The sequence below is a fragment of the Formica exsecta genome, unplaced genomic scaffold (genome assembly GCF_003651465.1).
Source record: "Formica exsecta isolate Colony F162 unplaced genomic scaffold, ASM365146v1 scaffold458, whole genome shotgun sequence".
In the NCBI taxonomy this organism is placed as follows: Eukaryota; Metazoa; Arthropoda; class Insecta; order Hymenoptera; family Formicidae; genus Formica; species Formica exsecta.
This window is the reverse complement of record NW_021851814.1, coordinates 426009-451479: the sequence shown is the minus strand read 5'-3', so window position 1 is coordinate 451479 and position 25471 is coordinate 426009. Positions and strand designations below refer to the sequence as shown.

The following is a 25471-nucleotide window of genomic DNA, read 5'->3' as shown; positions in this document are numbered from 1 at the left end:
TTGTTTTCTTGTTCCACGCTCAATAATTATAAACACTTCAAAATATTTAACTTTCAAATAGAATATATGCGTGCACCCTGAATAATATGTAACTCCAATCTGAAGTAAGTTGCGTTTTATTCAAAAGAATAAAATCATAATTAACTTGTTGTCAATTTCCGGTCCATTGTTTCATCTTTTCCGTTTGCCGAAATTTACACATACACACACACACACACATTGATTTACATATGTTCCCTAGTTATTTTCACGATCAAGAGTTTATAATAGTTCCTTCCCCTCTTTCTCTCTCTCTCCCCCTTCCTTGTCACCCTCATCTTCTCCCTCTTTCTTTTGTATAGTGTTATACAGCATGGAGGTTAGGTGGCGTCGACGATTCGACGATATACCGTTGCCGTCAAATATTCTTGAGTACTCTGTTCAAAGGTTACTTTATCCGGAGCACAGTAAGTTCTATTTGTATTTAATTGATGTTGAGAATTAGTCACGTGTCGGGAAAACGGCTGTCATTATCTCTATGCATTTCGCTGGAGATAATAGTGAGAGATAACGAGGTTTTCTTTTCCAAGTTTGAAAATTTTTGTTGAAAAAGAAACAGATTTCCTTCGACATCTCGGTAAGATGGCGGACGTACATACTTGTCTTTAATTTTCACTGTACTCTTATCACGAATATATTCGTATTTTTCGACGCGTAAGAGAGAGACGACATAATATAATATATAATAATTTAGAATCTGTCAGCTTTCAAGTTGATAGGTTACAGAGCGAGAAGGAGTAATTACACAAAATACTTTTCTCAAGAATATAAATATAATGTTATGAGGCATTAAAATAATTTTTTTTTAATTTACCATCGATTGAATAAACACACGCGTAATTGTAATATAATTCATAATATATCGTTAATCCATTTATTATTAAAATAATTTATCGAAGCATATTTATTATGAATATGTCAACATATTGCATGAATCATGTAGAAAAAATCTAGCAATGTATCGTGTAGATTCGCAAATACTATCTTTCCATGTGTTTTTGCTTTTATCTCCAAGACAATTGGCTCCAATCAAAATTGTTTATTATAGTTAGCAAAGATAAAGGTAAAATAGAGATAAGGAGTGTTTATATAACAATCATTAACAAGAGAAATTAAATGATGTGATCTGAGAAACTAAATGTTTATACTTGATAGAATTAAAGTTGCACATTTTATAAAATATTTAATTACAATTATAATTTACTTCTCCCATTTTATTAATGTACAACTTTCAACATTTTTAATTGAAAAGAATGCGTCTATGAATCTTGGTTTGACATCTTTTTATACATTTTATTTTTATCATCTTTATTTATTATCTTTCTTTTATTATAGTAACAAGGTATGTTTCGGATACCAAAGTCTACAATGCCTACATCTACTGCATCAACAGTTACAAAGCGTCCAAAACAGATCCAAAATTGTCTCTATGCATCCTACGAATGCACGCAACCATGCCTAGAAGGATACTCGTATTGCGCTAAGCATATTCTCGAAGATTCCAGTGCCCCTTATAAACAGTGCGCTTTTGTATACAATACCAGTGGAAGAAAATGTCAAAATCCAGCCCCAAAATTGGATAGGAGGGATATCTCGTAAGTATACTCTTATATCTAATAAAATATAAATTATAAATCTTGTTTTTTAGAAAGATTAACAGCTGTACTGTATTAAATTTTCACAGATACTGTGGTGAACATTCTAGAAAAGCGCAAATTGCGCGAATTAAATCTATGTCGCGACGTTCTTTGCCACAAACACCCGAGATGCTACTGCTTAATTTAAGCCATTATGCCAAGCCCATCGATTCTAGTGCCGAAGATACAGAAGATGAAAGAAGAAAAATTAGAGCTCTGGATCCTTTCAGTGAGCATTACATGATTTCAAATTATCTTCACTATATATTTTTATACCTTGATTTCTTTAAATATTCTATCGAGACTTATTTTTACTCATTCATTCTCAAAAAAGTACTTTACACTTTTTTTACTTTTATATTATATTTACATAAGCAATTTACACTTACACTTTACAAAACACTTTTGGAGTTTTTGTAATAAATTTTCTCTACAAAATATAAAAGTTTTTACATTCTGTTTTTTTTTCTTTTTTTTTCTTTTTTTTTCTATGCACACATTGATTTACATATGTTCCCTAGTTATTTTCACGATCAAGAGTTTATAATAGTTCCTTCCCCTCTTTCTCTCTCTCTCCCCCTTCCTTGTCACCCTCATCTTCTCTCTCTTTCTTTTGTATAGTGTTATACAGCATGGAGGTTAGGTGGCGTCGACGATTCGACGATATACCGTTGCCGTCAAATATTCTTGAGTACTCTGTTCAAAGGTTACTTTATCCGGAGCACAGTAAGTTCTATTTGTATTTAATTGATGTTGAGAATTAGTCACGTGTCGGGAAAACGGCTGTCATTATCTCTATGCATTTCGCTGGAGATAATAGTGAGAGATAACGAGGTTTTCTTTTCCAAGTTTGAAAATTTTTGTTGAAAAAGAAACAGATTTCCTTCGACAACTCGGTAAGATGGCGGACGTACATACTTGTCTTTAATTTTCACTGTACTCTTATCACGAATATATTCGTATTTTTCGACGCGTAAGAGAGAGACGACATAATATAATATATAATAATTTAGAATCTGTAGCTTTCAAATTGATAGGTTACAGAGCGAGGAGTAATTACACAAAATACTTTTCTCAAGAATATAAATATAATGTTATGAGGCATTAAAATAATTTTTTTTTAATTTACCATCGATTGAATAAACACACGCGTAATTGTAATATAATTCATAATATATCGTTAATCCATTTATTATTAAAATAATTTATCGAAGCATATTTATTATGAATATGTCAACATATTGCATGAATCATGTAGAAAAAATCTAGCAATGTATCGTGTAGATTCGCAAATACTATCTTTCCATGTGTTTTTGCTTTTATCTCCAAGACAATTGGCTCCAATCAAAATTGTTTATTATAGTTAGCAAAGATAAAGGTAAAATAGAGATAAGGAGTGTTTATATAACAATCATTAACAAGAGAAATTAAATGATGTGATCTGAGAAACTAAATGTTTATACTTGATAGAATTAAAGTTGCACATTTTATAAAATATTTAATTACAATTATAATTTACTTCTCCCATTTTATTAATGTACAACTTTCAACATTTTTAATTGAAAAGAATGCGTCTATGAATCTTGGTTTGACATCTTTTTATACATTTTATTTTTATCATCTTTATTTATTATCTTTCTTTTATTATAGTAACAAGGTATGTTTCGGATACCAAAGTCTACAATGCCTACATCTACTGCATCAACAGTTACAAAGCGTCCAAAACAGATCCAAAATTGTCTCTATGCATCCTACGAATGCACGCAACCATGCCTAGAAGGATACTCGTATTGCGCTAAGCATATTCTCGAAGATTCCAGTGCCCCTTATAAACAGTGCGCTTTTGTATACAATACCAGTGGAAGAAAATGTCAAAATCCAGCCCCAAAATTGGATAGGAGGGATATCTCGTAAGTATACTCTTATATCTAATAAAATATAAATTATAAATCTTGTTTTTTAGAAAGATTAACAGCTGTACTGTATTAAATTTTCACAGATACTGTGGTGAACATTCTAGAAAAGCGCAAATTGCGCGAATTAAATCTATGTCGCGACGTTCTTTGCCACAAACACCCGAGATGCTACTGCTTAATTTAAGCCATTATGCCAAGCCCATCGATTCTAGTGCCGAAGATACAGAAGATGAAAGAAGAAAAATTAGAGCTCTGGATCCTTTCAGTGAGCATTACATGATTTCAAATTATCTTCACTATATATTTTTATACCTTGATTTCTTTAAATATTCTATCGAGACTTATTTTTACTCATTCATTCTCAAAAAAGTACTTTACACTTTTTTTACTTTTATATTATATTTACATAAGCAATTTACACTTACACTTTACAAAACACTTTTGGAGTTTTTGTAATAAATTTTCTCTACAAAATATAAAAGTTTTTACATTCTGTTTTTTTTTCTTTTTTTTTCTTTTTTTTTTCTATGCTGCTACAAATTTGCAAACTATATTGCATAAACTATATTGCAAACTTAAATGAAAACATCAACAAGTTATTGTTTTCAGCCGAAGTTGATGCTTACAGAGTAAATGCAAGTGGGAGTGACATCTTAGATTATGCCAGTTCGTCAGAGAGTGACGTCGAACCTACAGTTGTCAATGATACTCTGAGAGGGGTTTATCTTGATGACAGCGACAATGAAAGTTTACACAGTCCACAGGAGGATCCTCTAAAGTAAGTATATGTCATAACTCTATTGCATGTGTTAATTGTTTTGAAAATTACAATATCATATTAGAATATCTGCTAGCATGCTTCAGCTTGTGCAATTTCTAAAAAGATCATTTGTTTTTTTTATTATTTTATATCCATAATTTTAGAACCTATTTTTAAATTATATTGATTATGCATTTGATTTTGGGGCATTTTATTGTTAAAAATATTACAATCCAAAATATCTTTATTGTTTTAACAGCAGATTATAATAAAAATCCCTAAATTGCTGTTATTTTATAAAAAAAATTATAGTCATTGTGCGATTTTAAATTGAAAGTTTCTCAAAATTAAAAGATAATAAAGATATTTTAAATTTTTGTTTAAGTTTGTAAAATCTTATAAATTATAAAGATTGTTATAATAATATATATATTTATATATAACAGAATACTTTTGTGATTAAGAGATTGATTGTTTTTTATTTGAATTATTATAACTCTACTAAATTTTTCATATGCTTTTTATGTTTCTCCTTAAAATAAAAAGGACCCGTGTTTGTATTCATATAATTTCGTTGTAGTTGTGCTTTGCGCAAAGATAAGATACTGCTTACTCTCCCAATTGTTAGTATCAATTTTTTAAGGCACGCTGGTATTTTTACCGCGGAAGAAGTAGTCTATATCGCAAGAGAGAAATTGATTAGGCTCCAGTCCCTTTACATTGATCAATTTAGAAGACTGCAGTATATATTGAGGGAAAAAAGACGAAAATATCTGCTTGCTCTGAAGAAAGAAAAGGAAACATTTTGTAAGTAGGCTTCAAGTGATATCAGAATTTTGTCACACTTATCAATAAATGAATAAAATTACATTTAAAAAATATATAGGTAGTATACATGATCAGACCAAGGAGACTGCGAAAGAGAAGAAACTTTACGAAAAGTTAAAAGCTTTAAATCGTTATCACAGACGAAGTGGGGCTGAAGCAATACTTTATAGGAAATCATTAGAACGTCGCGCACAGGTAATATTCATGACTGAATGTCATTATTAATATCTGTATCAACTGCACAACAAAAAAATAATAATATGTTTCAGGTAACTGAGCCAACTCAGAAACCGCCAAATATGTCCAAGTGCGTGTTTACTGAAGGTGGCGTGAAATGCGGTGAAAGAACTCTTCCATCGGCTAAACATTGTCGCAAACATATTCTAAAGGTACATATGTATACATATACATTTATATTACGTTTTAGTAAGGACCATATAATTAATATAATTTTAATGTATCATTTTTTATTCCATCGCTGAACATAATAGGACCAACATCAAGTTTTATTCAAAGCATGCGGAGCGGTACGGGCGGATATAGAGTGTCACGAACCTGTGCCCGTTATTTTCGATTCTAACTGTGTTTTTCATATGAACTTGCCGCCGTCGTGTAAACTTGAGCCTATGAAGGTACATTATGAATATCTCATTAATTGAATATCTCTATAATTACTTGAAACAAATTATTCCCGAGTATATTCTATATATAATTTATTTTTATAGTGTGAAGAGGAGAAGCTTACAACGCGGGAAGTGCCAATAATTGACAATCAATCGATGGACATCGATGTAGTGGGCGAGGCGCAAGAAATCGATCCTGACGACGATATGGCAGGATTGATGAGAGAAATGAATGACTCCGCTCATATAAAACCATCGTTTGCAAACGAGAGTTTAAACAGCGAGACTAGTACGGACACCGCGTTCAGTTTATCTGCGCAGATGAGTGATCGGGACGATTTCGTTACCGTATGACAAAATATTTTTCTGTGATTTTTAAATTGCAATGTCTGTTAATTTATCGTTGTTCGATTGATAAAAATTATCAGGGATAATTTGCTGAAATGCTTTTCCCTGTTTATTATACTCGTGTGTAGTATCGAAATTTTCTCGCTCGAATACAGAGTGATTCCAACAACAGCATAATTTATTTTCACATGTAACCGTTTATATCGAATACTATCAATTGTTAATATTTGTACATAATATGAGAAAATTAGAAAGAGATCATACATATGGATAATATAGTTAAAAATTTTAACATGTATTTAATTATTTTAATAGATGGAAATATTATTAAAGTGTCAATAATATTAATTTAAATTTATAATGTATTGGCAAACGTGATTAACAAACTCAAGATTTATGAAAATAATTCATATTCTATTGTACAATAGAAATTTCATGAATAATTTCTTTTATATAAGAATGTACAAGAAAATATATCTTTAATAATCTAATTTAGGGAAACGAAAACAAATTAGTCTTTTAATTTTATTATTATTTAAATAAAACAATCAACTTTCTATTTTCTATAGATGAGTTCCCCTCTTAATCATTTTCATCATATGAAATATGCCCCACATTCTAGAGCTGTTAATACTAAGAGATACTTAGGATATTAATCTGTTATTTAATTATTTCAAGTACTATATAAATAAAAAAGATACATTTGAAGACTAGTGTTAACAAAATCACACATTTAAGCTTTCTTTTAATGTAATAAAATGCAACTTGTGTTATAAATAACATCTTAGCAATGTAATTTAACTGTGGCAGTTGTATGAACAAAATTGCAAAAAGAACGCTTTACATTTTTACATTTTCTATAAAAATAATCACAATAACTTATTATTGGATATGTAATATTAATACTATAGACACAAATAATATATAAAAGAAATTTAAAATGTATATGGATGGAATTTTGACAAAATAGCAATAATTTTTAAAAAGTCAATATATCATAGCAACATACAATTTTTTTACAATAATACATTTTAAATGTTTTCCAATATGCATGTGATCTTAATGATTATAAAATCAAAGTGATGACATATGAAAAAAATTGAATTTTTTACTATTTTAATACGCAATTGTATAAAATTATTATTAATATATAATTATCATTATTACCATTAATTATTATTATCGTTATTATTAATATTTGGTGAAAATAACACTCGTGTGTTGTAAATTTGTAAATTACATAAATGTAAGTTTAAAATATTGTCATGTATGAGATATCTTTCTTAAGCAATATTGACTCATCAGGCAACTCTATTCAGACTATACAGCGCACTTTTATCCTTTTTTTTTTTTCCTTAAAAATATATAACAAGACAAAAAATTCTTTTTATCATATATGATTTACTTAAACTGGGGTAGTATTCAGATTCTCATGATAATGTGGATGTGTATATGTGTACAAGGATATATATTAATATATGTGTATGCATATATACACACATATTAATACATACATTACTTATTGTTAGTAAGTATGTTATGCAAAATTATCACAAATTTGTTGCAAACTAACAATATAGTCATGTACCATGTATCATTATCTATATCGGACAATTGATAATGAGAAATATTGGATTAAATGTCATTGTCACGTATGTATAAATTTGTGTAGTCTACACAAAATTTGTAAACTTTCATCTGTGAAACATAATACTGTAGACATTACATCAGTATTGTACATCTAACAGTACATATATGTGAATTAATGAAAACTTAAGTTAAAATGACTATTAATTTTGTATAAAGAAGGAAATTTGCCATTTGTTGCTTTTAAAATTATCTAGTATATCTACGTTTTTTGGCAATTATTTACCTAGTTACTAGATAATTCCAAAATTTTATCTGAATACAATGTAAAATAATTTCTGCACACTGCATTTTACAATTTCTATCTAAATTTCGCAAAATTTTAATGTTGAAAATATTTTTAGTATAATCGCGAAGAAATAATTATTGCAATCTGTAATTTGTTTGACAATTCGATGATTAGTATTCTAATGATAAAAAATTGGACACTTGTTTCTTTCACTGACAATTCTAAATCGGATATTATTGACCTATCTACATTGTGATGTAATTTGTAACCTTCCCATTACGTTCTTTCTTTCAAACATTAATGATGAAGAAATAATTATTTTGTAGAAAAGCTACTTTTGTTGCAAACATTAAAGAGCAAACACTAAAGAGCGGCTAGGCATTGAGATTAGATGAAAGAAAAATACAGTAACTCGAACGTAATAGGAAGAAGAAATGTATTTTGTAATATCGATACAACATGATTACAAGAGAAATTACTCGTAAATCTAGTTATCGAAAATGTGCTTAAGATCGTGCTCGTAGGCGGCGATAAGTAACATAATCCCAAGGCCTGTCGATAACCCTAAACCTTGCCAAATGCACTGCCATCGCGAACTACTTTCCGCGGAATGACTCGATGATAGTTCTGGTATCTAAGGAGAAAAAAATATAAATTATATAGGAGCGTTTTCTTACCGAAATTTCTCGAGTTATTTGCAGGATTGATATGAAATTGCAAAGACCAACCATATCTACTAATGCTATGTATATAAATATCCCAGCGGCAGCTGCGAATATCCAGCTGGTCGCGGCGGGAGTATTTCCTAACGATACTCCAAATATCATACCGAATAGACAGAGCACCGAAGATAATACATTGTAAAAAACAGCCTGTTTAGTGCTCATACCCGCTCTTAACAACACTGCAAAATCGCCTGTACAGGAACATTTGTATTATTGCATTATTACATGTACATTTTTTTATGTATATATAATCATAATAATTTGCAGAGGCATTACCAAGTTCGTGAGGCAACTCGTGACAGAGAACGGCGATAGCCGTGGAGAATCCGCCCGCAATGTTCGCCGAGAATGCCGCACCGATAGCCATACCATCTGTGAAATTGTGCAAACCATCCCCCATAACGACCATCCAAGCTACGCTGGACATGGATTCAGGGGCCGAATGTACGTGACCTGGAGAATTTTTAACAGACATGTATGCATTGAATTACTTGCGCGGTTCTTTTATTTTACGTTGAATAATTTTGTTTGTATAAAAGCACATACCATGAGAATGACTGTGGCCATGATGTTTGGTCTCGTGTTCCCGTAAGATAACAGTATAGCTTTCCGATTCGTTTAACGACGCGTTGGCACCATCGGCGTTTTTCTTTGCGTTATTGACAATCGAATCATCCAATCTCCAATCATCCTTTGGTTTTTTCTCCATGTCGTTGGTAATTTTCGTGGAGTTACAATTTGATGTCAACGGTTTCTCTTCCTCGATAATAGGCGGTCTCTCGTGATTAATTTGGCAATTGTGATGATTATCTACATACATTTCTATATTAAGATTACTTCTATTTTTTATCGCGCCATTAGGATAGGTACATTGACGCGATTTTGTATTCTGGTCGAGATGCAATGGTCAGTGCCGCGAGATAATCATGTATTATCTTTGATATATAAAAAGTTGCCTATTACCTTGAGTTTCGCTAGCAATCTCGCCATAACAATACGGATACGATGAATACTTATGTTTACATAGCTTTTCACCGACAACATTACTGTTTGGCCCATCACTCTCTCTCATTACTCGTACACGCGTAGGTAACTATAATTTTATTGCATTAATTTACAATATATAATGCGTGAAATGTAATAAAGCTTCTTCATAATTTACCTTGTTCCGACGTTGTCGACGTTTCCGCCATTCAGCTAATATGATTAATGCTTTCTCGGTGAAGAAAAAGATGACGAGACCCACCATAGCAACTAATCCTTTCCACATGTTTAAACTATGTTGCTCCACATGATTAATTAATAAAGTGTTGCTTTCTTCGTGATGATGATAATGATCATCGTGGTCATGATGTTCATCATGTTCATGATGATGAGGAGGCATCATCGCCTAAATATGCAAAAGAAAGAGATTATTGCATTATTAAAATATTTCTCTATATTTTAAATGTACGTATATCTTGACAATAAAAAAAAACTTGCATGTGGTAATAGATGAATAAGGGCATCACCGGTTAAAGTACCTACGGCCAATGCAACTAGAAACTGTAGCACATGATGATAGTAATTCTTTTTCATAATTGGAATTACTGCTACACCGAGCAATCCACTAAGACTAATTATGAAAATACTAGCTGTTGAATATACCCAGACTGGAATAAGTAAAAGTGACAATCGTATTTATTTAATAGTAAAATTATATAAGAAAAGATTAATCATTGCATTTGAACGTTTATGTCTATATACATATATACTTTCGGTTATATATACCTTTTAAAGTATTGCGCGCTGAATCCTCTGTATAAAACTTATCGACAGACACGACGGGTTTGTAATTTTCGGGTACCCGTATACAACCATTCCTCTCTGAACTGGATTCGGCTGCTAATTGATATACAAGAACCGGGCACACGCGTTCGAAGAGCCAGTCGGGCATTATTGTGGTATTATTAGCGGAAGTATAGTGCATATCCTGTGCGATGATACTCAGCAACTCTTGATTGTTTAAGCACTAAAATAATAAAAGTATTAATCGTTACAAATGTGAGTATTTTAAAGACACACACAAAATTAAATAATTTATAATAATTATAGCTAAGCACAAATATTAAAAGTGATTTCAATAAACAGCTTGTATATATCTCACCCTTTCCTTGTTATTCTTGTTGTCTGCGTCATGTAGGCCGTTATTTGGATAACTCTTACTGTTACCTGTCACATATAAAATTGATTCTCTTGATAAATATTTATACAATTTCTTAATGTACATTATATAATTAAGTTTTGTGCATACTTGTTTCAGTGCCACCACTTTCCAACTCCAATGCATCGGTCAATAATCTCAGTAGACCCAGCTTTCGGATAAGTTTCTCGAAACCTTCCATAGTTATACTCGTTCCATCACCATAGGCCTCGAAAATCTTCTTCATGAAGTACATTTTGTCTACAGCTACATCTCTTTTTAATCTAGATCTAGGATTGGTACGTAAATCTGTACTAGACTTATCTTTTACATTTGATAATAATTCCGGTTGAGCGAGTCGCTTTGAAAGCTCCATGTCTCTCGAATTTACAGATATATCCACGCTCACAATCGACGGCTGCGTATTTCGTACATTCCCACCGCCTTTGAAGTTTTCCGTTATCTCCTCCTTAATAAGGTAAGCATCATGCGATGCAGTTGGTACTGCATTAACGACTACCGGGATATTATTATTATTATTACGATTAACGTATCGCGTACTTTGAAATTTTACAGTGTTGCGTTTATTGTTAACAAAGTTATTCGGATACGAGCTTTGACTCTTTGCGTATGGATGTGATGTATCCTTGGAACTTAGCGTCGAAAATGGTTGTACATTTGGACTCGAGGGATCTCTGGTATTTGTCGAATTGTGCATCGTTGATGATAGATTTGTATGCGCCGAGCAGGGTACGTGTGCGGCGCACAGTACACACACCACGCAGACGGTAACAATATGATGCGACATGATGAATTTCCTAAAAACAGAATACATACTTGTCAGAATATACGTCTCAAACATTTTTTACCGATAATGTGTATGTATCGAGCAAACTTGCTTGGGGAACTAATTTTATATATTTACTAGTTGGACAGAACGCAGGAAAAGGAGTTATCAGTATAAAAGTTATGATAATACCAAGTATAGGCAGATAATGCAACTCGAGTAGTCAAATAATAATAATGATAAGAGCATTTTAATATTTCCATTTCTACATAGTGTATTTCCTTTTATATTGTATATATTTATATTAAATCTAAATTATTAATAAATTAGTACATAATAAATAATAATGAACAGGATATACGTGATGATAAGTGCGCAAACTCGAGTTGTTTTACATATAATTACTTACATGATGATTCCTATTCGCGCCAGCTTTATCGCAATTTAAACACGCCCACAATTGTTCCGCAAACGTCAAGCAATAGTGAGCGCATGTCTTGATAAGGAGCGCGCTTTTATAAACAAATTTTATAGGCAAAACCTTGGTGGGTCATAACGAATATTTAGAAAATTGCTCGACCTTCAATTTCGTTACGCCTCAATGTTCACGTGTCGCGTTAATAATCCGTACGTTAAAGTTAATTATAAGGCCATTTAAAAAAAAAAAGGAAAAAAAAAACAATGTGTCGAATAAGGAGAGAACGGTAAAAACCGAAGGTAAAAAAATCTTAAAAATTTTTCTAAACGTTTTATTTTCGTTGTCTAAGCAAAAAGGCGCTCGATCGTTTATTGATGAACGTATCATCTGTCCGGCGCATTTATTGATAAGTAATCTGCGGCGAATCTTTGGACATAAGCCCGTCTAGCGCCGTAATATCTTATGCAACATGTGCCAGTGTGACTCAACACGCTCTTCTGTCATGTATATATCTAATCTATATCAAAAGCATCATTTTCTTGTGCATCATAATAAAGCTATATAGCCGGCTAAATATAAATTAACGATTATAATTGAGCTACTTTTCCATGAGATGAGATGAGATGAGCCGAGTTCGGCGTGAGCGCGAAATAGATTTTCGGAAAACGCCAGCGCTTGTTTTAGACGTATATCTCCGTAAAAGGTGTGCGTTATTCCTTCGAAAATTCGAAAACATCTCTCACTGTCTCTCTCTTCGTGAATAACTATGCCTCATTCGCAGATCGCGTCCTACGCGCGAATATTCATTCTCCGCGCTCTTGGTTTGCTCAATTTATTCAATCTCTCTGCCGCCAATCACGCACAAGGTAGACACAAATAAGTCAGCTTATTTATGTAATTGTCGTTTCCCCTCCTTCAGTCTCTCACGAAGTTTAAATGTTTCCTTTGCGGAGATTCTTAGCTGGAACGCATCTTGAAACATTTGCATTTACGTTTGAGAAAAATTCGTATAAATATCAATAAGAAAAATATCAGTCTAAAAGTATATTATTCCAAGGATAAAGGAACACTTATTCTAATGTACTCTATTACGATATCTTAAAAGGAGAATTATCGTTTCTCCCATAAAGCGCGAGCGATACGGCGCGATAACGCGCGGCAAAAATAAATCGACATCCGATCTCCCGGTATGCATTCTTCACGCATTCATATCGAGTATGATTCGATACCGGTTCGCGCGCTTATTTTTTTTTTTTTAAATCCGTCTACTGTAATACATTCGACCAGCGACGTCCGCGTGTTCATCGCATCATTATCGTCATTCATCATCAATCTTTGCTCGTATTTACGACGCGAATCTTAGCTGAGGGGGGAGATGGTAAACAATGAATCGACGCGAGATCTCGATGTATCGATCGTGCCGGAATTTTTTCTCTTTTTTACCATATACGAGGAAGGGAACAAAAACGCGCGAAGGATTTCCGCGGAGAGGATAGACCTTCGGGATCGCGGAAAAGACCGAGATTACGGTCGGCGGCGCCGGCGCCGAAATAGTCGCGGCTGCCTGTGACAAAAATTGTATTTTTAGCTGTCAAAAAATCGAAGGAGAGGGAAAAGGAGAGAGAGAGAGAGAGAGAGAGAGAGAGAGAGAAGATAAAAGGAATTAGCGTGTACGCGTTATTTTCTCGTCTCTCTTCTCCGCATCGCTTCGTGCACAGATTGATAGAATTTAGAATTTAGGTTAGAAAGGCCAGGGGTTTCCAGCTGTCGCTCGATCGAGGCTACCCGGCCGGTGAAACGCACCGTCGAGTGTAATCGTCTCGGCGATGATGGCGACCAGCCACGAGGGCTCGGGGAGACACGAGACACGGCATGCATACATAGATACGTACATAGATATGCGCTACTTAATCGTGATCGGGACGCGCTCTCTCACCGGCTTGCGGGAGGCTCGCAAAAGTCTGGTTTATGCGAGCGACACGAAGATGTCGGGGAGCCGTGGCGTGCGTATCCGTCTCTGCGTACCGGTGCGTTCCCTTTCTTTCCCGCTTCCTTCCCTCTCGTCCTCTCTCGGCCGCGGCCGCTTCTTCTCTTCCTACCTTTCTTCTCCCGTATTCTCTCTCTCTTTGCGCGCGAGCAACAAGTATGTACTCTCTGAACGTAGCGTCAGGAGGCTCGCGATGCGAACGATGGACTCAGGTGGACTGCGTTGGATTTGCGTGGCAGGCAATCACGAAGGCGGGTGGACAGACGGGCAGGCAGACGGGCCAGCTGACTGGCTGGCGGCTCGAGCGGCTGACGTTCGCGCAACGTCGATGCGATTCTCTCTAGCGCACGCACATGCACGCATACGGACGTGTATCGCGACGGAGCGGCGGACGAAAGAAGGAGGAACAAGAGGAGAATGTCGAGACGCACGACCTAAGAATATACACCCGTTTCTTCGACCGAGAAACCGCGGAAAATCGTGATCCGCAGGCTTCATGCGATCGATTTGACTTTACGAAACACCGCTACGTTTTCTCTCTCTCTCTCTTTCTGCATAACCTTTCCATTTTTACGCGTAAATTTTATCTTTAATATTTTATATGATTCTTTTAATTAAATATTTTTTAAAAATGCAATCTGATCAGCAATTGCGGTTCGATTTTGTTGGTAAAACTCTAACATAAATCGATGAATTTATATGTAGGTCTCTCGGTGACGATAAAAATCTTTTGCTCGCATGCCAATCATCCTCCGGAATTAATCGCTATTAATCAAATCATATGGTCTGACGTTTAAAAACCTTCCACACAGAGCTCTTAAAGAAATTTATATTGATCTTAACATCACACAGCGATAAAAAAAAAGTAGAGTTCGTAACTCGCAACATGCAACCGTTATTCCATATTAATATAAACCGAAGAATTATACATACAATATGTTTCTTTTTACTCTAAAATAAGGTGCAGTAAGAAAATGAAATAAATTTAGATTTATTTAATAAATCTGATGCATATAATTTAATAATAAACATATCTTTTTTATATCTATTTTATATAAGATTTTTATTAACGACATTTGGATTAACGTGTTTATTCCGAGATATTTTTTGTTATATCTTTTATATTAAAATATTTCATGTTAAAAAACATTAGAATAAATTTAAATGAACATTCTATTGATACGTCATAACAGATATAGTAATGTTATTAATGAATCAAAGTATATATATATATATATATTATATATATAGCAATGAAAATTTGACTTGTGTCCGACAAATCATATATCAAACAAGGTCAAATATAAACTTCATAAAATTTTTAAGTTTTATATCAATGTGAAGAAAGGCAGGTTTATTTTCTAAGAAGAGATATGCAGAATATATTTCAGGATATCGTGAAGAAGAATGATGTGTCATTACAAGCGCGCATTCTTCACGCTTTTTTGTCAAGCGCGAAATTCTCAAAGGTTACTTTTCAACGAATATTTATACACGCAATTAATTTAAAGAATACTAGTAATGATAGAGACATATTGAAACATACTGCGTGTTTATTATTAATTTAGGAAAAATCTCGGCTCGATGCGAAAGAAGCTGAAAATATTTGCGCGGAGCAATCTCTTGATTTACAGAGTGAGTGCTTATTTATATTTGTAGGAAATCAATATTTAAGCGATATTAAAATTTTATCAAAATAATGACGAAAAAAATTGTGACAAATTTATAAGTAAAAGTGATTTAGAATCTGTGAGAATTTTATGTCAATTTTTTGCATCGATTTATTAGAATAAAAGAACGCGAGAATAAAAATTTGTAAATTGGAATTTCTTTTTTTAGACAATAAATTTGAGGAAGACTGAAATTTGACTAAACCTCCATTAAATTTTATTCAGTCAACTCGAATTATTTTGTACCAAAATTGTAATGTCTATTTGCGGGGAAAAATCGTTACACGGCGCGGTTCTACATAATTCGCTCTTTGCTCGTGGCGCTTTTACAACGCGAGTAATCAATCGCAAATCTTGAACAATCTTGAAATAGTGAGGCGAAAGAAAAAGTGCATCCTCACGTGATTATCATAGACATGCCTCACGTATTACTAAGCGACTCGATCGCGGTAGAGTTGGAAGGTAACATTTCTTTGAAATTGCGTTATCGAAATTTCCATATCATTTCGAGAAATTTTCGCGTAATCTAACCTTACACTTTCGTAAACAAAATTGCGCGCGGTTTCGTATGTATATGTATATACCACTTGCCACAGTGCCACTGTGAATTTAATTCAGAGAAACTAAGCGTTTTCACTTTATCCATCAACTGTCTTTTAATCCGTCGTGTCGTAATAATTCTTACACATCGATTATGTAACTGTTACATCAAAGATGTATACCATCTTGTATGTCACTGTAATAACAAGTCATATTTTCTTGCAGCTCAAGACCCATGGCCTCAACCGATCACTCTGTACCAACCTTATGAAGTAGAACAGATTCTGCTTCCAGACAATGCAAACTGCTTGGCGGTGCAGGCTTTCCTCAAGATGTGTCAGCTTGATTTTCAGATAGAACCAAGGAAGAACGCAGAGTTTATGTCGCCATCAGGCCGTGTACCATTTATCAAATGTGGTACAAAGTTGATATCCGAATTTGATGGTATAGTTGCACACATAGCGAGTAAAGGGATAAGTCTGTCCGATTACTTGGATTCTACCGCCAAAGTGGATATGAGAGCGTACCTGTCCCTTGTAAACAATGTATTTGTAAACGCGGAACTGTATATTTGCTGGGTGGATCCAGCAATTTTAGATACAGTCACCAAACCGAGACATGGGAGTGTGTATCCTTGGCCGCTTAATCATTATATAAACTGGCAAAAGAGACGAGAAGTTATAAAAAAACTCAATGTACTTGGCTGGTATAACAAGAGTTTAGATGAAGTCTATGAAGATGTAAGAAAGTGTTGTATGGCACTCTCCGAAAGACTAGCAGATGAAGAGTTTTTCTTTGGAAAAGAGTAAGTAACTTTTCTACTATTCTTATTGTTTGTTGCTTCTGTTATTCATTTATCTGATTATGTTTCTTCAAGTCCCACCGAATTCGATGCCCTGATATACGGTCACATTCACGCTCTCACATCGCCTTCCTTTCCTTCAAACCAAGGGATCATCACCACGATTCGTCAGTTTCCCAAGCTTATCGAGCACATGTTTAGAATTAAACAGCGCTACTTTAATTCCGAAGTGCAGAACAAAATTGCTGAAGAATTTGAAATAATTGAGTCACCATCCAAGGATACTCTGTGGGATGGCTTTCAATCGCAGCCTGAATCGCTTCCTTCTCTTTCCGACCATTCCTTTACATTATCGATGAATTGACTTATGTATATATATAGCTTAAAATAAATACATATGTTCCTAAATATATTGATTACGATATGATTACGATAAAAACATAAAAGATTTTTATGCACGATTCTTATCTAGCAAGCCCAATGAATTGGATGCTTTGGTTTTTGGTCACGTATTCACAATAATCACAACGCCGTTACCCAACAAACTGGCTATGATCGTGCGGGATCATCCGAAGCTCGTGAATCTTTGTAAACGCATCGAGAATAGGTATTTCCAGCGTACGAAGGATTAGATAGAATCCTACTCGGACTTCAGATACATCGAGTTGCAGTACACTGATTACATCCATCATAAATTAAGTTTCCTGTGCTTTGCGACTGACGTGACCAAGGATGACCATATAAAAGAAAATTTATGTAATATTCAATAGCTAATTTTCGGATCAACAACTCTCAATTTTTCATTGATAAAATCTATTACTTGTAAAAACTGTTACAAATCGAATCTTTCTTGTTTTTCTTTCACTGCAAGATGGATATATCTGAAGTGCGAGTAATGTTGAGTACGGCATGTAGTATACGCTTTAATAATGTTAGCTCATTGTTATTATAAATATGATATATATATATATATATATATATATATTAAAGTTGATCATTTCAATACTTATGCATAATTTCTTTTAAATGCATAATACTGCACATAACATTTTTCAGCCTTTTTTCTCCTCGAGCTATAGACAGTCAGACTAATGAAACGCTGGAGTTCAAGAATTAAGCCAATGATCTGACATCCATACCAAGGATAAATGAATTAAAAGAAAATGGCGATCTTTCTCTAAATTCAAACATAGCCCAATGTCAGGCAATAAAATGTGCCAAAACAAATTGAAGCACAATTTCGGAAGCTATTGATTAGGTATAAAATCTCGTTTCTCATGAAATACCATAAATTATATACATCAATAGTTCCTGATGATATTTTCTTTTATATTCATAATTATTTTATTGAAATATATATGTAATTAATAGTGTAATGTACATTGTTAAGCGCGCTGTTAAATTAAAGTATGTCATCTCGATGTTACATAGAAAAGTAGAGCAGGGAAGAACAATTTTCTAGTCAATATATATCATTCTCCATTCTTATATCTGTCGCATGCAGATTCGGGAGAAATCGGGAGAAAAAATAATAATTCTCGATTTGGGTAGTTACGTGGGCACGTAATTTTACGTGTGACACCGCATGTAAAATCTAATTTATTATTTAATATTTTTTATATAAATATGATTTAATAATTTGTGTGTATATAATGTTCAACATGTTTCTTGTCTCCAGCGTTTCAGTTATAACATTATTGAAATGCGAATCAAATGATCTGTCTACTCATATTATAAGACCATCGTTTACATCTTGTGTTAATTTATTTCTATAACAAACATTACAGGGCTAATTTATTGTAACACGCAAAATAAAGATGTTCCACAATTGTGATGTAAAAAAAAGTTTTCTGGGAAATTAGCTATACATGATCCAACTGATTTCACGAATAACAATCTGTTATTATTTATTATTATTATGTGTGTGTTTGTGCATAATATGAGTATAATCTTAAACTATGATAAACACACTACGAGGCGTAAGATTTTTGCGACGCCATTTATTACATAATGTTGCTAATTTTTGTTTTGATACTGAATTCTATGTTCCTTACACTATGAATTATACACAGGTTTATTATGTAGCACATATAATCGTGTATAATTATATAATTATATGATACATATAATTATATAATTATTGACAGATGTGTTTAATCATCTTTATATACAAGCATTTGGATATCAGGTAATTTGTATAAATATGACATAATATGATACACCCCTAGAATATGCATTTAAAAACATCAGTGTGTGTTACAGCTGGAGAATGGCATACCTATAGAAAGTTGGTTTGCCGATCGTTCGGATAACGAATTAATGAAATTATTACCATTTTTGGAAAATCTAGTAAACTGGGTAAGTTTTTGCATTTTCTACTGTAATGTTGGATTTAATTTTATGAAAGAGTACAATTAGACAATTAGATTTTTTTTTTTTTATTTAATTCTTGTCACAGGGAGGCGATGTAAGGCCGCGCATTAGAGAACAGTTTCGATTATTCAGCTTTCTACCACCGGATTAATTTAACTAGCGTGCACAAAATTCAACATTGTCTGAGATACTTCTTAGCCAATAAAGAAAAAAGAAGATATCAAAAAAATATCTTAAAGATACATTAAATAGATAAATAATAGCTATTCTCCGCGATGCATAAAGCATAATCTGCTATAATATTATAATTATTTACAATGTTTCACAAATGGATATGCCTGTTGGTATATAGAAATATGGAATTTAATAAGTCTAGATCTCTTTGAAATTAATGTTCCAATTCATTGTCCAAAACAAAGTATCTGTGAACGAAAATGTTGCGTACGATTTTGTTAGTTTATTTGTTTAGACTTGAAGTCAAGATAAAGAAATCAAATCGTGTCTAACATGAACATCAGTGAGCATAATATATTATTGTGTATCATTTTTATCAATACTTCCAAATGAGTATCAAGTGTCTCTCCATGACGTGATTATATGACCTCTGTGTATATAATAAGATTCGTATCTTACGTACAATATACAATTGTTTCACAATTTGCTCTTGTATTGCAATAATTGAGAGTAATATCTAAGAGATTGCTTTTTTTGTATCACCAGAGAGAGTGAAATGTATGATCTCAATTTATTTATCTATCTAAAACATCTCTAATTTGAAAATTCTTTAATATATTCCCGCTATCACGATTCTCTGATCTGATTGTGAATTACAATTGTTTATTATCATCACAATTTTTAAATCTATGTCTAGATTGAAATTTTTTATATATATATATATATATATATATATATATATATATATATATATATATATATATATATATATATATATATATATATATATATATATATATATATATATATATATATATATATATATATATATATATATATATATATATATATATATATATATATATATATATATATATATATATATATATATATAAAAAATTTCAATCTAGACATAGATTTAAAAATTGTGATGATAATAAACAATTGTAATTCACAATCAGATCAGAGAATCGTGATAGCGGGAATATATTAAAGAATTTTCAAATTAGAGATGTTTTAGATAGATAAATAAATTGAGATCATACATTTCACTCTCTCTGGTGATACAAAAAAAGCAATCTCTTAGATATTACTCTCAATTATTGCAATACAAGAGCAAATTGTGAAACAATTGTATATTGTACGTAAGATACGAATCTTATTATATACACAGAGGTCATATAATCACGTCATGGAGAGACACTTGATACTCATTTGGAAGTATTGATAAAAATGATACACAATAATATATTATGCTCACTGATGTTCATGTTAGACACGATTTGATTTCTTTATCTTGACTTCAAGTCTAAACAAATAAACTAACAAAATCGTACGCAACATTTTCGTTCACAGATACTTTGTTTTGGACAATGAATTGGAACATTAATTTCAAAGAGATCTAGACTTATTAAATTCCATATTTCTATATACCAACAGGCATATCCATTTGTGAAACATTGTAAATAATTATAATATTATAGCAGATTATGCTTTATGCATCGCGGAGAATAGCTATTATTTATCTATTTAATGTATCTTTAAGATATTTTTTTGATATCTTCTTTTTTCTTTATTGGCTAAGAAGTATCTCAGACAATGTTGAATTTTGTGCACGCTAGTTAAATTAATCCGGTGGTAGAAAGCTGAATAATCGAAACTGTTCTCTAATGCGCGGCCTTACATCGCCTCCCTGTGACAAGAATTAAATAAAAAAAAAAAAATCTAATTGTCTAATTGTACTCTTTCATAAAATTAAATCCAACATTACAGTAGAAAATGCAAAAACTTACCCAGTTTACTAGATTTTCCAAAAATGGTAATAATTTCATTAATTCGTTATCCGAACGATCGGCAAACCAACTTTCTATAGGTATGCCATTCTCCAGCTGTAACACACACTGATGTTTTTAAATGCATATTCTAGGGGTGTATCATATTATGTCATATTTATACAAATTACCTGATATCCAAATGCTTGTGGACTGTTGTCGATAATTACAGTTTTAGATAAATCCCTGCCTAAGATGGATAAATCTTTTATATAGTTTCCGTTAACGCAGACACAGTGTTCCCTGAACAGACGATACTTGATCAATTTTCGCGTTGGATCCAGCAGATTCATCAGCTTGTTAGCGTACACCCGTTTGCTCGCCGTGAACAAAATCACCTCGTAGAGTGACGAGACGTGTTCGAGAAATTCGCGGAAGTACGGTCGCGTTCTTACGAATACCGTATATGTTACATCCTGAAAGACTACTGGGAAGCGAAACGCCGCATCGGATAGTTCTTGCAAGCTGCAATGAACCAACGTCTCGTCCTGCGAAAGAAAAAAAAAAAACCGGAAAGTAATTACGATTATTAACCATCATACGTTGTAAATGCATACATATATTCTTGCAAGCTGCAATGAACCAACGTCTCGTCCTGCGAAAGAAAAAAAAAACCGGAAAGTAATTACGATTGTTAACCATCATACGTTGTAAATGCATACATATGTAAATAGGTGTAAGTCTCAAGCTTACCAAATCTAGTACCAGACTAAATTCTGGACTGCTTCGTGTTTTGAGCGGCAGAGCCGGGCATCTTGCTCTCATTGCTGGCGTGAGCGGCGGCAAGTGCTTGATGAAGACATAAGGATCGAACGGCTCCCAGTCCTCTTGAACTTGAGTAACCATGTTCTCTACATCGCAAGATTCTACTATCTCTTCGCTACCCACCTCCATGTATTCAACCTCGTGATAACGACTGTCGACATCCTCGGAATCATATTTGTCACTAAGATTGCCATTCGTATCGGATGGATGATGAGGATTTATATTGTACGTACTTGCTGGTATACTGTATTTTGTACTGGGATATCCAGCAGTTGTTTCATGTTTTGTTGGGTCTGTTTCAATAGCATATTGATCTTTTGAGAGATCACTGCGGTTTTCATTGTTATCGATAAGCGAGCACTTTCCTCCGTTTGGAAAGTATTTGTCAGATGTGTTGTACGTGGTTGTACGGACGTTATATATCGAAGTCGAATGCATCAAACTGTAGTATTCTGTGGACGTTTCGGCGTGTGCGTATAAAGAGGAGTAGTGTAACGACGACGGTAGCGTAGTATCTGCATAAAAAAGAAGAGAAAAATATATAAATATTAATATGTATTAATTTGGCATTATTTTGACTATATAGGCCATTGAATATGTCATCAAGGGATACCGTTGTTCTTGCTTCCTTCATCATCTAGTAAACATGTGAGATCTGAATGCGATCCTAGGGATACCGGAGGCATTAGACAGGTCAATGAAGATACACTGGATATGGAAGATTTCAAGTCATGTACCGGCGGTATCATTGGACTACGAGAGTCCGTATATGTTACTGACGAGCAAAGAGGTAAAGTGGATCCGCCATTCCAATTTTCCTTAGATTCTTCCGAAACTTTAGACGGCGATGCGTTTTTAGCAGACTACAAAACATATATTAATTTCAGATATAATAATTGATTTTTATATTGTAAAGAATAACGACTGCGAGATAACTTACAATTACTGCATCTATTGGTGGAGCACGGTGCAAAGGAGTTGACGTAACCATCGACCGTTTTATGCATTTTCTTCTACGAGGTCCTCTCTCTCGTCTAATAGGTGTGGATTTAGCAAAATGTAAAACATTTTCTTTACAAGCCTACAAAAGTCAGTAATTTTTTTAATATCTTCTCTGTATATTTACTTGATTAACAATCGCCAATTATTTATAAATTTTTTGCTAATGCAATAATAATAAATGCATGGCACACTACTATCTGAACAACTTGATATAAAAAAATGCGCTATTCTCATAAACTCACTTCTTTTAGAAAACTGGATGATCTACGTTGCCACTGACTCAATCTACTGCATCTACTTGATGTTATTACTCGAGTGCTGTTCCCAATATGCGGTACTTTGCGCGCTGTACCAACTTGTGTTCGATGACCGGTTGCCTTTGATGCCGTTACACCGCTTAAACTTAAACGGCCGCGCAATCTTCTACTAATTCGTTCACTTCTTAGCCACATTTCAACAGCGTTGTTAAGTATCCTGAAATGACAAAATGTTAACTTTGATTGTAGATTAATATTTTCTTAATATCTTTAATTAATCTTCTATAATCTTCAAAATATTGATATAAATATAAAATATAAATAAAAATATATTTGAAAATTGTTTAGGCTCAATAATATCATTAATTATTTTGGGAAAATTGATAGGAAAAGTCTTTATATTGTCTAAAAATAAAATTTGCACAAGTTTTTCAAATTTCTTATTTTATTGCCATATATATCTTTTTAAATTATATAAAATTATATAAAATAATATTTACAAAAAACAATATGTACACAGGGGAAAATCACGGCAATAGTCGAAGTGAGTATCACGATACACAAAAATATATATTTTAAAATGAAAAAAGAAAAATAGGAAGACAAACGCCAAATTCAAGTCGGAAAACACTCTTATTCACAAGATTGCGAATTTTAAATGGACAGGATTTTTCGGAGAACATCGGCGCGCGCTATTGACGTCTCACGCCGGGCAACGGGCAAGATTGCGCGGGAAAGAAGTTCGATCGTTTGATAAAAAGGGGCGTTCCGAAGAAACGTACTGGTATGAGTGAGGACGCGCGCGCGCGCGCGGGCCCACACACACGGCAATTGGATACTGCTGTATATACGTACACACGGATCCATTCGTACATATGACACACACTCACACACACACATAGAGAGAGAGAGAGCCGTATATCGATTTATATGCGGCGCAATGCCCGTGCATATCGCGTTACGGCGATTTCGCCGGGAGATCTCTCACGCCGATCGGCGTGGCGACGCGCGTCGACGGAGATCCGAGACGAGAGCCGAGCCTTTACCTTTCTCGATCGAGAACGAGAGCTTTTGAATGTGCGACGTTGCGCCGCGACGTCGTTGGCGGCGGTGGTACCCCGGGGGACACCTGAAAATCCGCGCGAAAATCGGCCGCCGGCCGCGGCCTGACGGACCGGCCGGGCGTTAACGGCACCCGCGGCTGCTTACCATGTTCGGCGAGTCGTCGACGGCCGACGCGCTCGCACGCCGGCACGAACGGGCGTACACGGCAACCGGGATCACACGCGTTTCATTCAAATCTCGACGCCGTCGCGTACGCTTATCATCCCTCCGAAACTATAACAAACATGGCGACGGCGTCACCGCCGCGGCACTCGCGGCCTCAAGTGCGATACCCGCGGCGGGAGGGAGGATCGCCGAGGATCGCGCTCACGATCCTCGTCCCACGCGCGCTATTTATTCCCCTCGAACGACAGGCGGGACGATGAACCGCAAATTTTCCCTCTCGAACGATATCCCGCGGGATGTTCGATTGTTCTTTCGACACTTGAGGTTTCCGGTTAGTCGAGTAGCTACCCGCCACCTACCGTTTCCGGTGTTTTACAATTTTAATTTCATGTCCATCAATTTCCCGCCTTTTTTGAGGGCCTCTTCTGTCCTCCTGCTCGATTGAAGGACGAATATTGTTGAGCGTAGCACGCGTGTGAATTCTGCGAATAAATAAGAATTTTTTCTATTAAGTACAAACCGAAAGATGCTTTCTCAATCTTATTATTATCCTAACAATAAGCTGAAAATATTAAATGCCCAAGTCTTGGGCATGCTCGTATCTTATCATCGTTAGGCACAACGCAAGAGCCACTTTTTGAAATCCGCATAAATTGTTTATATCGTTTTTATCATTATTTATATTAATAATATACGGTAC

The 25471-nt window shown here is 34.0% G+C and overlaps 4 protein-coding genes and 1 long non-coding RNA gene across 16 annotated transcripts; 3 read left to right on the top strand and 2 right to left on the bottom strand.

Annotated features, from left to right (window-relative positions):
• Nucleotides 1-330: 330 nt before the first annotated feature.
• LOC115240969 (KAT8 regulatory NSL complex subunit 2) lies at nucleotides 331-6928 on the top strand. Of its 5 annotated transcripts, none has more exons than XM_029816455.1 (9): nucleotides 331-446; nucleotides 1375-1634; nucleotides 1724-1905; nucleotides 4202-4370; nucleotides 4996-5159; nucleotides 5239-5375; nucleotides 5450-5569; nucleotides 5672-5812; nucleotides 5906-6319. In XM_029816455.1, exons 2-9 carry the CDS (start codon nucleotides 1384-1386, stop codon nucleotides 6155-6157), a joined length of 1416 nt encoding a protein of 471 aa, XP_029672315.1. In that variant the 5' UTR covers nucleotides 331-446; nucleotides 1375-1383; the 3' UTR covers nucleotides 6158-6319. The 5 variants fall into 5 exon arrangements, with proteins under 5 accessions (XP_029672315.1, XP_029672311.1, XP_029672313.1 ...); XM_029816451.1 differs by having other exon boundaries at nucleotides 4981-5159; XM_029816453.1 differs by lacking the exon at nucleotides 331-446 and adding an exon at nucleotides 475-616 and having other exon boundaries at nucleotides 4981-5159.
• Nucleotides 6929-7492: 564 nt separating this feature from the next.
• Nucleotides 7493-14679, bottom strand: LOC115240966 (zinc transporter foi). 5 transcript variants are annotated; one of them, XM_029816445.1, is made up of 12 exons: nucleotides 14032-14679; nucleotides 12131-13111; nucleotides 11046-11752; nucleotides 10899-10963; nucleotides 10523-10763; nucleotides 10235-10404; nucleotides 9915-10142; nucleotides 9716-9845; nucleotides 9299-9562; nucleotides 9029-9205; nucleotides 8756-8943; nucleotides 7493-8661 (listed from the first exon to the last, which is right to left on the bottom strand). In XM_029816445.1, coding segments are annotated over exons 2-12 (2319 nt in total). In that variant the 5' UTR covers nucleotides 12133-13111; nucleotides 14032-14679; the 3' UTR covers nucleotides 7493-8514. The 5 variants fall into 5 exon arrangements, with proteins under 5 accessions (XP_029672305.1, XP_029672303.1, XP_029672304.1 ...); XM_029816443.1 differs by having other exon boundaries at nucleotides 11046-13111; XM_029816444.1 differs by lacking the exon at nucleotides 12131-13111.
• Nucleotides 14680-16078: 1399 nt separating this feature from the next.
• LOC115240970 (metaxin-2) lies at nucleotides 16079-18983 on the top strand. 2 transcript variants are annotated; one of them, XM_029816457.1, is made up of 5 exons: nucleotides 16079-16258; nucleotides 16562-17141; nucleotides 17214-17489; nucleotides 17611-17745; nucleotides 18195-18983. In XM_029816457.1, exons 1-5 carry the CDS (start codon nucleotides 16213-16215, stop codon nucleotides 18253-18255), a joined length of 1098 nt encoding a protein of 365 aa, XP_029672317.1. In that variant the 5' UTR covers nucleotides 16079-16212; the 3' UTR covers nucleotides 18256-18983. The 2 variants fall into 2 exon arrangements, with proteins under 2 accessions (XP_029672317.1, XP_029672316.1); XM_029816456.1 differs by lacking the exon at nucleotides 17214-17489 and having other exon boundaries at nucleotides 16084-16258.
• Nucleotides 18984-19307: 324 nt separating this feature from the next.
• Nucleotides 19308-19687, top strand: LOC115240971. Its single transcript, XR_003884841.1, has 3 exons — nucleotides 19308-19326; nucleotides 19401-19496; nucleotides 19597-19687. It is a non-coding gene; the product is annotated as an uncharacterized LOC115240971 (long non-coding RNA).
• A 1600-nt stretch (nucleotides 19688-21287) lies between these two features.
• Nucleotides 21288-25004, bottom strand: LOC115240968 (CTD small phosphatase-like protein 2). 3 transcript variants are annotated; one of them, XM_029816448.1, is made up of 8 exons: nucleotides 24751-25004; nucleotides 23527-23758; nucleotides 23223-23363; nucleotides 22896-23145; nucleotides 22211-22797; nucleotides 21649-22005; nucleotides 21479-21574; nucleotides 21288-21378 (listed from the first exon to the last, which is right to left on the bottom strand). In XM_029816448.1, the coding sequence occupies exons 2-8, from the start codon at nucleotides 23734-23736 to the stop codon at nucleotides 21313-21315; spliced, it is 1707 nt and encodes a 568-aa protein (XP_029672308.1). In that variant the 5' UTR covers nucleotides 23737-23758; nucleotides 24751-25004; the 3' UTR covers nucleotides 21288-21312. The 3 variants fall into 3 exon arrangements, with proteins under 3 accessions (XP_029672308.1, XP_029672309.1, XP_029672310.1); XM_029816449.1 differs by lacking the exon at nucleotides 24751-25004 and adding an exon at nucleotides 24588-24743; XM_029816450.1 differs by lacking the exon at nucleotides 24751-25004 and adding an exon at nucleotides 24042-24060.
• Between the last annotated feature and the right edge of the window lie 467 nt (nucleotides 25005-25471).

Coding starts and splice junctions, on each gene's coding strand:
- LOC115240969 (XM_029816452.1), top strand. CDS start 3,336: ATGTTTCGGATACCAAAGTCTACAATGCCTACATCTACTGCATCAACA. Junction 3,858..4,201: donor TAGAGCTCTGGATCCTTTCA/GTGAGCATTACA, acceptor TATTGTTTTCAG/CCGAAGTTGATGCTTACAGA. Junction 4,371..4,980: donor CCACAGGAGGATCCTCTAAA/GTAAGTATATGT, acceptor CCCAATTGTTAG/TATCAATTTTTTAAGGCACG.
- LOC115240966 (XM_029816442.1), bottom strand. CDS start 14,013: ATGCCGTGTCTCGTGTCTCCCCGAGCCCTCGTGGCTGGTCGCCATCAT. Junction 10,143..10,234: donor TTATTCATCTATTACCACAT/GCAAGTTTTTTT, acceptor TTGCATATTTAG/GCGATGATGCCTCCTCATCA. Junction 8,662..8,755: donor ACATAGCATTAGTAGATATG/GTTGGTCTTTGC, acceptor TTTTCTCCTTAG/ATACCAGAACTATCATCGAG.
- LOC115240970 (XM_029816457.1), top strand. CDS start 16,213: ATGCCTCACGTATTACTAAGCGACTCGATCGCGGTAGAGTTGGAAG. Junction 16,259..16,561: donor GATCGCGGTAGAGTTGGAAG/GTAACATTTCTT, acceptor ATTTTCTTGCAG/CTCAAGACCCATGGCCTCAA. Junction 17,142..17,213: donor GAGTTTTTCTTTGGAAAAGA/GTAAGTAACTTT, acceptor TGTTTCTTCAAG/TCCCACCGAATTCGATGCCC.
- LOC115240968 (XM_029816448.1), bottom strand. CDS start 23,736: ATGTGGCTAAGAAGTGAACGAATTAGTAGAAGATTGCGCGGCCGTTTA. Junction 22,798..22,895: donor TGAAGGAAGCAAGAACAACG/GTATCCCTTGAT, acceptor TTTTTTATGCAG/ATACTACGCTACCGTCGTCG. Junction 21,379..21,478: donor TGGAAAATCTAGTAAACTGG/GTAAGTTTTTGC, acceptor TTCTTGTCACAG/GGAGGCGATGTAAGGCCGCG.